We start from the raw sequence: 12,645 nt of genomic DNA, 5'->3' as shown, positions 1-12,645 counted from the left end.
GGGGGGGGGGGGGGGGGGGGGGGTTAAAATAAGCAAAATGAACAAAATATTGATACTTGACCCGCTTATCGATCAGCGGGAAAGTGACACTCGGCTAATTTAAATAGGATGTATTTATGACGAATGCGGGTGCGGAGTGACATTTTTCTGGATTCGTCTGGATGAGAGGGGGTAAAATTTAGTGATAAAAAAAAACAAACGAGTGCATTTCTGATATCAAACATATTTCAGCAAAAACATACCAGTATGATAAGTAACTTGGGTTGAAACTCATCCGTTTGGGATCGTGAAAGGTATGACAGAAGGAGTAAAATTATAAATTGATGATCGAGAGGAAAAAGAGAATTTTGGTAGACTTTTGCGGTGTATTCAAGTTTTTATCGTATATAGAAGATAAGGGTTGATGATAAGGGAGGATGAGAGGAAATAGAAATTAAAAGAACGATAGGCGAGAGTCAAACGAGTATTCTGCTGTATTCGCTTCCAAAAAAAAAAAGAGAATATATATATATTTTGGCCAAAATTTTTGTCGGGCTAAACTTTTGCCATTGACGTTATCTTTGTTTGACGGTATAAACTTTTGTCTTTTTAAATTATATAGAGCGTGTTAGAGAATTCTATTTTATTATAAAATTGAGAGAGAGAGAGAGAGAGAGGGGGGAAATATATATATATATATGTATATGTATATTATTTTTCAAAATTCGTTGTACACGAGCGCATATAATCGCGAGATAATCTTTTAATCATTTATTTCGTTGAGATTAATTCTACGCACTGTTTTCGGCAATGTTTCATTTGTCAAATTATCAAATATGTTATACGCTAACAGATCGTTTCTGTAATGACACCTGTTACAAGAGATTTTTGATTTCATGTTATTTTTCTTTCTTTATTTCGTGCCTTTGTTTCTGGTGCCACGATCTGATGTTTTTTTTTTTGTTTGCGTGGATAAATGTGCGAGCGCACGTATAAGATACGGAATAAGAGATAACTTGAGTGTCAAGGCCATTCTACAATGCAATATAATAGGAAATAAGTTATAAGAAATAAGCAATAAGATCTTTATTTGATATTTACGTAATTCCATTGGATCCTCCAATCAAGAAAGAGAAAAAAGAAGGAGAAAATCGTTTTTAAAACCGAGCGTTTACTAAGTCTCTACGATTTTTATGACGTCTTGAACATAGCAACGATACCGAAGCGGTTGCTAGGGTCTTTAAGGACTTCACGTAGCACGAAACGTGATGAGTAACATCGAGCATGCTCCGTTCCGTAACTTATAATTTTTATGACGTCTTGGACATAGCAACGATACGGAAGCGGTTGCTAGGCTCGCTAAGGATTTCACGGAGCACGAAACGACATTGTCAAATGTCATTATCTGTCACCTGTCATTACCAGCTCTATAGACGAGGTCATTATCAATATCGTTAGAGAAATGAAATTTCTCTACGATAAAAGTCATTGTGACTTTAAAAATGAAGTAATGATTTACTTATCTGTATGAATAAACGCATACACATTTTTTTTTGATATTCATATATTGACAGATAATGACAGGTAAAAACGATTTTCTCCTTCTTGATTGGAGGATCCAATGGAATTACGTAAATATCAAACGAAGATCTTATTGCTTATTTCTTATTCCTTATTATATTGCATTGTAGAATGGCCTTCAGAATTATATTTCGTTATTGTAAGCGCAATGCGTTTGCGTGTATTGCCCAAGGATTGACACGTGAAGAATGGAGAAATCTGTTGAATGGAAAGAAAAGAAAGAGAAAAAAAGGAATCGCGAATTTTGTAATCGCCAGGAAATGTTCACGCTTGGTTTACTTTTTTTAATTCGTTGTGTACGCGAGCTTTCGGTACCGCGTGATTCTTTTCTTTTTTTATTTCTGGCTCTTTTTTCTTCTTTAAATTTACGAACGACTCGAACGCATTTCCAACCAGTCGTCAGTTATTCTGGTCGATCGATGAAAAATGATTTTCATCGTTTGTTTTTTTAATGTCGCCCTAAATAAAATAACTAAGAGGTTGGATTGACGATCGCCTGAACACTTACCGACAGAATATAATCTTAAGATTACATTTAGCTGATTATTGTCGATTAAAGATGATTTTGTGTAATTAATGAGGATGATGATGATGATGATGATGATAATGTTGAGAGAACGAGAGAAAGTATGAGAGAGAGAGAGAGAGAGAGAGAAATGAAAAAAAAAAATAACACGAAGAAATGTAATATTTTGCTACCGAACTACAATTTTTAAGTCCATAGTTTTTATCGAAGAAATGAAATCCTATTACATATACATTACTGAATTATTACGATATTACGTTTGTATTACTTGTACTATATTTCTACTTCTGACTTCTGTCTCTGACGTTTCGTTTACAAATCTAATTAATCAGAGATCCGCTATTAATTTAAAATTTTGTTTTATTCGCGCCAAATGAAAATCCTGCGATTCCAATTTTTTTCTGGTGTTCCTTTTTTTTCCGCAGTTGGCAGCACTTTTACAGGAGATGGACGGTATTCTTCCTTACGCTCAATGTTCGTTAAGAATTTTTATAATGGTGACTTTCGAGCCTCTCTTCCATTTTGTTTTTGTGATCAAGCAACTTTTCTTTTATTTCGCGCCGGGATTTTCATCCTTCGTCCAATCGATCGATTCGCACAAATTGATCAAGAACTGGGCAAGCACGTTCTTGATAATTGATCGAATATGCAAACGTTTGTAATATATACGTATATTAATGCGCGGCGCGCGGAAGGGGATGGTTTTTCGAAAAGATGTATGATAAGAGAAAATCGAAGAAATCTAACAGTAGAGTTGTACCAATGAATTCGAAGCCGTAAAGAAGCGAAAAAAACTGGTCAGTCTCTTTTTAGATTTGAGATTAATTTTTTTTAGATAACTTTTTTAACTAAACTTACACGAGGATTTTTGTTGGCTTACCTTCACGATCGAAAATCTCGAGACTTAAAGTTTTTTTAATTTTTGACTCTCGGGTAAGCACTTCGTTAAACGGAGTTGCGTTTCTTTTAGTTTTATTATATATTTTAGACCATTTGCCGAATAGGTTAAGGTTGGATGGTCGACAAGATTCTCGTGTCAGTTTGAAAATACCAAAATTGAAAAAACATCGTCGGGCAGCTTGAATTCCTAAGATTAATAAAAGAAATTAAATGTAATGATTAATCAAATTTCCCGAATTTCTTTCTTCGGGCACTCAACGTTTCCGCTTCCGGTTTTTCCCTTTTACATATGTGTGTATATAAATGCTAATCGTCATCCAACACTGATTAACTTGACAATGCGAAGAAAGTAACCTATGGAATTGACACTGTCACTTTCATTGACAGTTATGTCCGTGCAGACTGCCATTAGAATTATTGTAAAATAGTTTTCAAGAGTTTCCACGAGGAATCAAGACGTTCTAAAAGGAAAGCAGGTGATGTTGATCGGATGAGAAAAGTAAAGGGAAATACGGCGTCGTAGAATTGCAAGTTTTTAAAAGCAATCGTAGAACGACGATAAATAAATAGTCGTAGACGAAAGAAGAAAAAAGGAAATGCTAATGTTTGTCATATTATTCTAAGCTTTGTTCCTCGATCCTGTTCAACAATAGAGTAAACGCTACACTGTGATAACCAGGCACTACTACTTCGTTGTCAAAGAGATGCTTTTTCGTCGAATTCAGTCGTGTTTTCTTTTTTATTTCACTACACGTTCCTTTCTCTCTTACCTCCATCATCCTGCGCGTTCGATTTTTCCTTTTTTGCTACCTTCAAGACTCCACCATTTTCGTCATATTCCTTCGGGAGGTTGGTGGGTCGCGTTCGAACATTTTTTTTTCAGACGAACAATATTTTTTTTTACGGTTACCAATAACGAACAATTCCATTTGCCTCCTACGATTGCTTACACTGTTTTTATTTATATGAATTTACCACGTTTCTTTGTTTTTTTTTCTTGTATGTCAGATAATATTTTAAAGATGCTGTAGAATAATCTGTTAATCGAGCGGCCCGTCGATTGGCTCATTATATTTGTAATTGACTGTAGAACAATGTAATCGAGGACTAACCGAAAGACATGAAGATAACGAGAGTTCAGAGATACGATAAGATAAGGAATAGCGTGTGCGAGACTGTATCATAGTTATAAATAAATGTATATGTTGAGTACCAAAAATGTTGAAAAATTATTTCACTACTTTTTTGTCAACTATATCTTCCGTTTAGAGACAGGACGATTGCAACGAGAAAATAAATGTGCACTGTGATGATCGAAGCTCTATTACTGTATCTATGGTGATTGAGGGCGAGAAATAATTCGATTTGAACGTGATTATTGAAAACGTAAATTGTTACGGTTGTTGTTTTGAATTTTAAAAGGCTTTCATAGGACAAGGTAAATAATAAGATCAGTTTTTAAGTTTTTACGAGTGTGACTGTATGATCGAAGACTTACATGCTAAGACAAAACGTATAATCAATGTAGGTGTATAATATGGCGCATTTATATATATTATCGTGAATATTCATTATTGTTAAAGGAATTGTTCGAAAAGTCTCATCATTAATTTCTTAATTGCATCGAAGAATTAAGAATGGCATATAAGAATTTTCGATCGACACATCCTTTTTCTTTCTTTTTGTTACAAGATTCTTGGCGCCTTAAAGCTTCAAATATTTTTCTAACCTCCAAAGTTACGGAAACTTAAGAACGAATTTTTGGACTATATTTGAAATCTTCGAAATGGACGTCGCAAATTTGACATACTCATCTCTATTGCATTGGCTGAGGCACGACTGACACTGCATCGTACCTATTATTAATCTTTTCTCTCTTTCAAATATTTAGAACATCGTGCCATTAGAATATTCGTTTTCTCTTAGAAAGTCCAGGAAGCATTTGTACAATAAAGGTACTTCCCAGTCAACAAAAGTATACTAGATTAAATCAGTCTAATTGATTTCATCTCTCGGTTTTATTATGAAAATTCGTTCAATCTAGCACAACAGTTAATTGAGCCACCTGAACCAGGTGCTGAATTCGATGAAGCTAAATTTCGCAGTGTTACAAATCTTGTGCATAGTTTCTATCCGACTACAAGAAGAAGCTGTACGAGCAACACGTCACGACGGTGACGCAATATTGACAATGGCGATAAAAGGATGTGCCCGTAGAAAAAAAAATCTACATAACGAGAATTCTTAAAGAAGTAAAGATCGTTTGTTTTCGTAAATCCAACGTCAAAAGAGACAGCGCGAGTAATAAAAAAACAACGAAAATATCAAGAAAAAGAGAAAACGCGACACGATCTCAACGCCTGACCGTAGAATTTTTCGTTACGTAGATTAAATTACAAAAAAAAACTATTTTCTCGTTTCGTCCTTTAAGAAATTCCCTCGGGTCTATTTCAATATAAATTCTTCACTCAATCCTTCAAATAATCGAATCTTTATCAAATCATCGCTTGGCACTCTCTCAGTCCAGCATCACCTTTAACAGTATCTTCCTCCCTTCACGCCTCTACTGTCTATTGAAATCTTCGAAGACGACTCTGGTGGGACGAGGACGCCAACATCTGCTTCAGGGAAAACATGCTGAGGGAGACACCAAGAGTGGCGAGCAGAAGAGCTGATCTTGCTGTACCACGGTCCACTCCACTCTTGCGATAGACAGGTGAACCGTTACTCTGTTTAAAAAGGAAAAACAATTTTTTATATAAATATACTATCAATTAACTTCTTTCTCGACAGTTATAATCCAATTTCTTTTTACCTGATTGAGTGTGATCCTGATGGAATAAAGTGCAGTTCGCGTTAGATGCATCTCGGCACCGTAACTATTCTCGCTGTCTCGCACCCTGAAAAAGCACAAGGACTATTTTTACTACCAGGTTCTCGCTTTTGTTTCATAATAACATTGTGTAACATCCTTCGACCCAGTTGACAATCAATGGACAGTAATTATTTAATTCACATCAGTTTGGCCCGAGTGCGTTATCAGTCGTGAAAATTATATTAATAATTTTCATTTCTTTCATTTTCAGTCAAAACAATGAATCTAATCGATCCACGCGATTTTATCAGTAACCAAAAATTTTCTCACCGTCACCCGTATTCGCGTTACGTCGAATTTCGTTGCGTCTAACTCGTGTGATAACGGATATCGCGAATAGCGTTATAACACGCCAAACGAACAAACTCCGACTGATTCGCGTGGAGAATCTACGGATGCTAATTCAGTACTACGTTGTGGCAGTTTGCCAGTAGATTGTAACGAAGAGAAGGGGGCAACTGGTTCAACTTACGTTTGGCGAATAATTGTCTGTTACCACGTATAATGGTGAATGGTTTGATAAGAAAAAAAAATTAAAGAACAACGTAAACTCTAGTCAATTTTATTATTTTTTACTGATACTTATGCCAATCAATCATATACAAAATTGTAAGAAAATATAGGTCCTACGAAATTCTTTAATTAGATACCACTTTTCAATAAAACTCTTATCAGACTGTTACTCGTGATATTTTATCTATGGAATTTACAGATCGCTGCACATGATTATAAATGCTATATTAAGATCTTAGGAGTGACAACTAAAGTGTATATACTTGATAACGTCTTGTTACGATTTAGTTAATCGGTGTGACTTATTTTCCATTTTTATGAAAAATATCTCGGATATTTTTTTGAAAAATTAAAATTTTATTCTATTATATTATTAATTTCAATCAGCAATTGATTTTTATACATTCCAATGGTGTATCAGATTCTAGTAAGAGTGAGTTACCAGTTAAGAATTAGAAGGTCGACTATTTGTATTTACAATGCCACTGCCTAATTTCAAGGTTTGACGTACACTGAACCCGGGACTCTGGTTCTACGACAATGAACGCTAGAGCAAATTTCTAGAGTATACGAAGTTTGTAAGTTTGAAGAGTTAAGATTAGGAGATACGCAACTTACATCGTTCTAATATACAAGTAGCGCCGTCCATAATCATTTAAGTGCGCCATTGGCGTTTATGTATTTAAAAAAAAATTATTCATATCATTATAGATTAATTTGAAATATATGTCAATTATTCCACATAGACCCGCGACAATAAACGGGTGATAAGCTTGTTGTTCTTCGATGAGAACAGCCCTAATCCATTGAATACTTTATCCAACAATACATGTGAAATATGAAAATTCAAAGTGTCATCAGGTGAAGAAAAAATTATGAAAACAAGATTTCAGCAATGAAAAATAAGATAATGTTTGTTAAAGAACTAGCGAAGAGTTCAATATTACGCAGACGTTTGACGTAAAAGGAAGACAACTGATTAAATTTTGTATCAGTAATTGTCGATGATTTGTAGGCGAATCGACGCAGTAGGAAGTGATAGGAAAGTTAAAAAATGCGTTTGACTGTCCCGGGATTTCCTTATCTTTGCTTTGTGAACTTGGTATCTTGAAGGAGAAGTTCCTACTGATAATAATGGTCGTGTATTTGCCTTGGGTATTGAGAGTATTTATTTTTGCGATGAAATACAAGAAAGAGAAAAACAATATACATAAGCGGTGGTGACAATGCAATGTGAACGTCAGACTAGGGGATTTTTATATTGGCCAAAGAGAAATGGCTGGAAGACGAGACTGACAGAATATATATATATATATATAATGAAAGTATAAAAAGATAAAGAAAATAATAATACGCGCGTCCGTAAGCGCCATCCATTTTCTTTCACGATATCAAACATATTTTCGAAACTCGTGACACTCGAGATCCGTGCCAAGACTTTGAACCAGTCAAAGACTTGGCGCCATTGGTTACCTAAGAGGTATCTGGCATTTGGAAATTCGTAATGTCCATACGATAATCATTTGACCAGATTAATGTTATCAATAAAGTTATGTAATGAAACATATTAGAATATCGTTCTATCAATGCATGTTTTACGCCTAAAGCACTACTTATAACCCAAACGCGAAATTATCAATAAAAATCAAAAAGTTGAACGGCTAAGTCATACAACGAGGAAAGTGGCATCATACGTATTTGGCATCTTCTTGTGTATGTAAAATGGGCAAAACTGTATATATCAATAATAAAAATGTGCTTAAAGCAGCGTTTCAAGAAGAGAAAAATGCGTAGTTGATTTCCACGTGGGTCACAGAAATAATCCAGGAGATAATTCATTGCCTTCTATTAATACGAAAGTCATTGAACGAAGGAGAAATGTAGGAAGAACTAAAAGTATAGCGTTGAGAGACCATCGGGCGTAATAACTGATCCGAAAGAAGCAAAGTCTTCTGACCGAATGATTAGCGTAACTGAAAATACTTATCACGACTTTCTATTCATAGAAATACAGTTTTCTTCGCAAAGCTAGACACATTTTCGACAAAATTACTTGTAAATTTTGGCCTGCGTCCAGCGACAGGGTATGCAAAATATACAAAGCTTTTATTCTAGTCATCACGTGCTAACTAAATGTCCCATGTTACGTGAACGTATCGGGTTGCGAGAAGGTTGAAACTACAGACATGAGAGAGCGATTAATGGCGGGGAAGAGAAGATATCGAGAGCGCGTGGAGGACATTCCACCATTTTTATATATGTATTAGAATTGGCCTGAAACTCGTCTTTATATTGTTCACGTATCTTCAATGACAATTACCGACGGCTATTACGTAACTTGCAAACGTCCGCGTAAGTCCTCGCGTGGCGGGAATTACGAAATTCACTTGAAAATAATTAAACTTATGAGACAAACGTATCGCACTAACCTTCTTGCATGAAACTTCTTGGCGAAGAGACAGACAGGACTGGCGTGCACTGTGTCGTCATAGCTGTTTGCTCATTCGCTCAATAGAATTCTCCAGTAGGACTGCGTTCTCAGCCCCATCTATGATTTCCTGGTCAAAACAGCACAGCGTCCTCTGTTACAGTTACAGTGAACGTACATAGATGACGCCAGCTTCCATGATAAAATTTAGAAGTCTATGCGGGTTGCAGGCGTTCAGGCGCTTTCGTACCTCACATTTTTAAAAGATTTACTTATTTTTTGAATGAACGTAATTTCTTTTAATTAATGAGGTTTATATGTAAACGAAGAGAAACACTGTTATGATTTTCTTCAAAATGTCTTGCATAATTTAAATGATAAATTTTCATCTTATCAGTGTCACTTCCGCGGGATGCCACAGTATCCTGCTGGCTCAGGACTGTAAATGGATTGACTAAATTTCGTCAGTCTTAAAGAAAGAGAGTTTCATTCAAAATGTCGTGGTTGATTGTCGTGTTGTTGGTGCAAGGATTTTTGCTGATTTCTGCACAGCAAAAAAATCAAGAGAGTCGCTGTGCCGTTCAGCAAGATTGTCGTAGTTGCATTCAGACACCTCAATGTGTTTGGTGCTCAGAAACGGTAGGAGATTTTGTATAAGGCGTGTCAAAGAAAAGTAAGTTTGCTAATTAGTATCAATAATTATTCATTTTTGGACACAGAAGGAAGATTCATCCATTGTACGTTGCGTTTCGCGCAAACGATTTGCCCGAGAGAAAAATCTATGGTGTTCAGAAAATCATGTGATAAGCGATGATAACGTGATGACGATTAATGAGAATAATCCATTATCATGGAATAAAGGTCGAGATTCTGTTCAGATTCAACCACAGAGGATGTATCTACGATTGAGAATAGGTGGCTCAATTATTTTGCTGTTAGGGTCAATTTAATCTGCAATGAAATTCGATACATTTTTTATTATCCATTATAGGAGAGGAACAGAAAATTACTGTTAAATACAGTCAGGCAGAAGATTATCCTGTGGACCTGTACTATCTTATGGATCTCTCAGCGTCCATGGAGGTGCATAGAAACGAGCTGTCGAAACTTGGCCTTCAATTGGCTGAAGCCATGAAGAAGCTAACCTCAAATTTCCGGCTGGGATTTGGCAGCTTTGTCGATAAAGTCACTTTGCCTATGACCGACACAACTCCAAACATGTAAAACACTAGATTGAAAAATATCTAATTGTAACGATCGTCAGTCAATAGTTTTCATCTTACCAATTAATCTCAATAATTCAGGCTCCGATCACCTTGTACGTTACGTCTCAGTGGAAAACCTTGCGCTCCTCCATACGGATACAAAAATCAAATGCGCTTGACGGAAAATATTGATCTCTTTAAGGTACATTAGATATTGTTTTAACTTTGCCTTGTTTTTATGTTAAATATTTATATTTTATTCCATTTTATCAGGCAAACGTTGAAAAGGCACCGGTTTCCGGTAATTTGGATGCGCCGGAAGGAGGCTTGGACGCTGTGATTCAAGCTATTGTTTGTACCGATGAAATTGGCTGGCGGCAAAAGGCACGTCACTTACTAGTATTTTCAACGGACGCCAGTTATCACGTAGCTGGCGATGGCAAGGTAAACGAGTTGACAAAAATTAAAGTTCTTAAAATTATGAATTACTTTTATCAACATGATTTTACTGATTTTACATTTTTTTAAGCTCGCAGGAATTATCGAACCGAATGACGGTCTTTGTCATTTGGATTCTAAAGGATTTTACACGCATTCTCTTCTTCAGGACTATCCATCTATTTCTCAAGTAAGATAACAAAGACGATTACGTGATGACTTTTCAAATACTATAATGCAAACTTTACAGGTAAATCGAAAAGCCCTCGCGCACAATGTTCATATAATTTTTGCAGTAACATCTTCTCAGTATGAGATTTATCAAGAATTGAAAGAAAGTATTAGCGAGTCGTCGATTGGTCTGTTAGATACCTCCACCGGAAACATAGTGGATTTAGTCAGTGGGGAATACAAGGTATTTCACAGAGAAAATAAAATTACACACGAGTTACTAAATTACTGTAAAAATACAAATTACCATGAATTTTTTATCGTATCATAGAAACTCGTAAATTCCGTCACTATGACAGATAACGCACCGGAAATGGTGAACGTGAAATATTTTTCCCGTTGTCTAAATTCAACTGGAGATTTGCAAGAGAGATCAGAATGTGACGGAATCCGTGTAGGGCACGTGGTAGAGTTCGAAGTGAGACTAAAGGTAATCAAATTTCTTTTAAATCGAACAACCAATTGTATAATAATCAATTAACGATCCTTTAAAAATTGAGGCATCAGGATGTCCAAAGGATCCAAAAGACTGGAGACAAACTATTGAAATAAAGCCTAGAGGTCTAAACGACAGTCTGACAATTGATTTGGAATTGATCTGCGACTGTTCGTGTAACAGAGAAGACCATATGGTAAATAAAAAAGAAAATTCACATTTTTTGTCTTTACCAATCCTGAAAATTCAATGTAAACACACAATTTTTTTTCTTTTTCAGGAGTACAAGGTCAACGCGACAGAATGTCACGACAACGGGATTCTTAGTTGCGGTACGTGTTCCTGCAGTCCTGGCTATTATGGAAAAACCTGCGAGTGCAAAGGTCGAGAAGACGGCGGATCTGAAACATCCGCTATAGAAGATTGCGCACCGGGCAATGATACAGAAATATGTAGCAGTCGTGGAAGTTGTATCTGTGGACTTTGTCAATGTACGCATAGAATTGACCCCAACGAGATGTTTTATGGGAAATATTGTGAATGCGACAATTTTTCTTGCAAGCGAAGCGGAGGGTTGGTGAGTATTGTTATTTATATTATTTTTCATATATATATATATTATACTAAATCAGGCAATCTTTCTTAGGTCTGTGGTGGCCAAGGAAATTGTGAATGTGGTGTCTGCAATTGTTATGCTGGCTGGGCTGGTGAAGCTTGCGACTGCAAGGCCACCAACAGTACGTGCATTCCGCAGGGTGCTAATGGTGAAATTTGCAGTGGACGTGGCTATTGTGAATGTGGATATTGTCATTGCCATGAAAAAGATAATATACGTTATTCAGGACTTTACTGCGAGGAGTGTCCTGTGAGTGATTGATTTCTTTTTATTATTTGAAAAATTCAAAAATTAACCTGCGATTATTACCAGCGTGGTGGTAAGCTGCGAGAGGGAGAAATATTTATTATTGGATTAAGAAAAAATTGTATTATTTCTCCGTAGACATGTCCTGGACAAAAGTGTGATGAGCTTAAGGATTGCGTTGAGTGCCTAGCTTACAATAGCGGTCCTTTTTCGAAAAATGGAGAATGCGGTGTATGCCTGCACGACATAGATATTGTTTGTATCTTTTGAATTTTTTCACGTATAATTTATTTCTTTATGTAACTCATGCATGAAAAACGCTACTTTTCGTGCTTTCGAATTCTGGCGAAAGTGGCGCTTTATAACTGAGGATACGATAAACATGCTGCGCATGCGCAAATCGGCCCAATTTTACATTATCGAACTAGTGCGATAAAGTAAACTTTGTTCTCGCGCGCTGTCACGAAATGCATTCACTTTGGAAGCCTTCCTTGCTCTTCTTATGGCTGCCTCCTCCAACGAAGAGATGTTCCAGTCACTTTGGAGGCACAAAAAGTAGCGTTTTTCATGCATTCGTTACAGAAAATATTATGCGATACTGGTACAATAAAGCGAACATTACACGCAGGTCGTGAAGTTTGTCATACTCGCCGCACTCGTAAAATTCGTTA

At 36.2% G+C, this 12,645-nt stretch overlaps 2 protein-coding genes across 3 annotated transcripts in view; one reads left to right on the top strand and one right to left on the bottom strand.

Moving 5' to 3' along the window:
* Positions 1–4,441: 4,441 nt before the first annotated feature.
* Positions 4,442–8,912, bottom strand: LOC112493647. Of its 2 annotated transcripts, none has more exons than XM_025079977.1 (3): positions 8,804–8,912; positions 5,802–5,886; positions 4,442–5,715 (listed from the first exon to the last, which is right to left on the bottom strand). In XM_025079977.1, exons 2-3 carry the CDS (start codon positions 5,850–5,852, stop codon positions 5,557–5,559), a joined length of 210 nt encoding a protein of 69 aa, XP_024935745.1. In that variant the 5' UTR covers positions 5,853–5,886; positions 8,804–8,912; the 3' UTR covers positions 4,442–5,556. The 2 variants fall into 2 exon arrangements, with proteins under 2 accessions (XP_024935745.1, XP_024935746.1); XM_025079978.1 differs by lacking the exon at positions 8,804–8,912 and adding an exon at positions 6,132–6,287.
* A 316-nt stretch (positions 8,913–9,228) lies between these two features.
* Positions 9,229–12,645, top strand: part of LOC107275185 (integrin beta-PS) — a 5,025-nt gene continuing 1,608 nt past the window's right edge. Inside the window, exons 1-12 of the mRNA XM_015755044.2 lie at positions 9,229–9,441; positions 9,522–9,717; positions 9,794–10,022; positions 10,107–10,209; positions 10,281–10,451; positions 10,537–10,635; positions 10,696–10,860; positions 10,948–11,106; positions 11,177–11,308; positions 11,393–11,689; positions 11,759–11,977; positions 12,113–12,229. Coding sequence (XP_015610530.1) covers positions 9,298–9,441; positions 9,522–9,717; positions 9,794–10,022; positions 10,107–10,209; positions 10,281–10,451; positions 10,537–10,635; positions 10,696–10,860; positions 10,948–11,106; positions 11,177–11,308; positions 11,393–11,689; positions 11,759–11,977; positions 12,113–12,229 — 2,031 coding nt within the window. The 5' untranslated portion in view covers positions 9,229–9,297. The remainder of the gene's footprint in view (positions 9,442–9,521; positions 9,718–9,793; positions 10,023–10,106; positions 10,210–10,280; positions 10,452–10,536; positions 10,636–10,695; positions 10,861–10,947; positions 11,107–11,176; positions 11,309–11,392; positions 11,690–11,758; positions 11,978–12,112; positions 12,230–12,645) is intronic.

The sequence above is a fragment of the Cephus cinctus genome, unplaced genomic scaffold, assembly GCF_000341935.2.
Source record: "Cephus cinctus unplaced genomic scaffold, Ccin1 Ccin1_scaffold0123, whole genome shotgun sequence".
Classification (NCBI taxonomy): Eukaryota; Metazoa; Arthropoda; class Insecta; order Hymenoptera; family Cephidae; genus Cephus; species Cephus cinctus.
Note: the sequence above shows the minus strand (reverse complement) of the source record. Positions and strands in the feature narration are given on the sequence as shown.

Excerpts from the sequence above, each read along its gene's own strand:
- LOC112493647 (XM_025079977.1), bottom strand. The coding sequence starts at position 5,852 with ATGCATCTAACGCGAACTGCACTTTATTCCATCAGGATCACACTCAAT. Across the intron at positions 5,716-5,801 it reads TCAGGATCACACTCAATCAG|AGTAACGGTTCACCTGTCTA; the intron begins GTAAAAAGAAAT and ends CTTTTTAAACAG.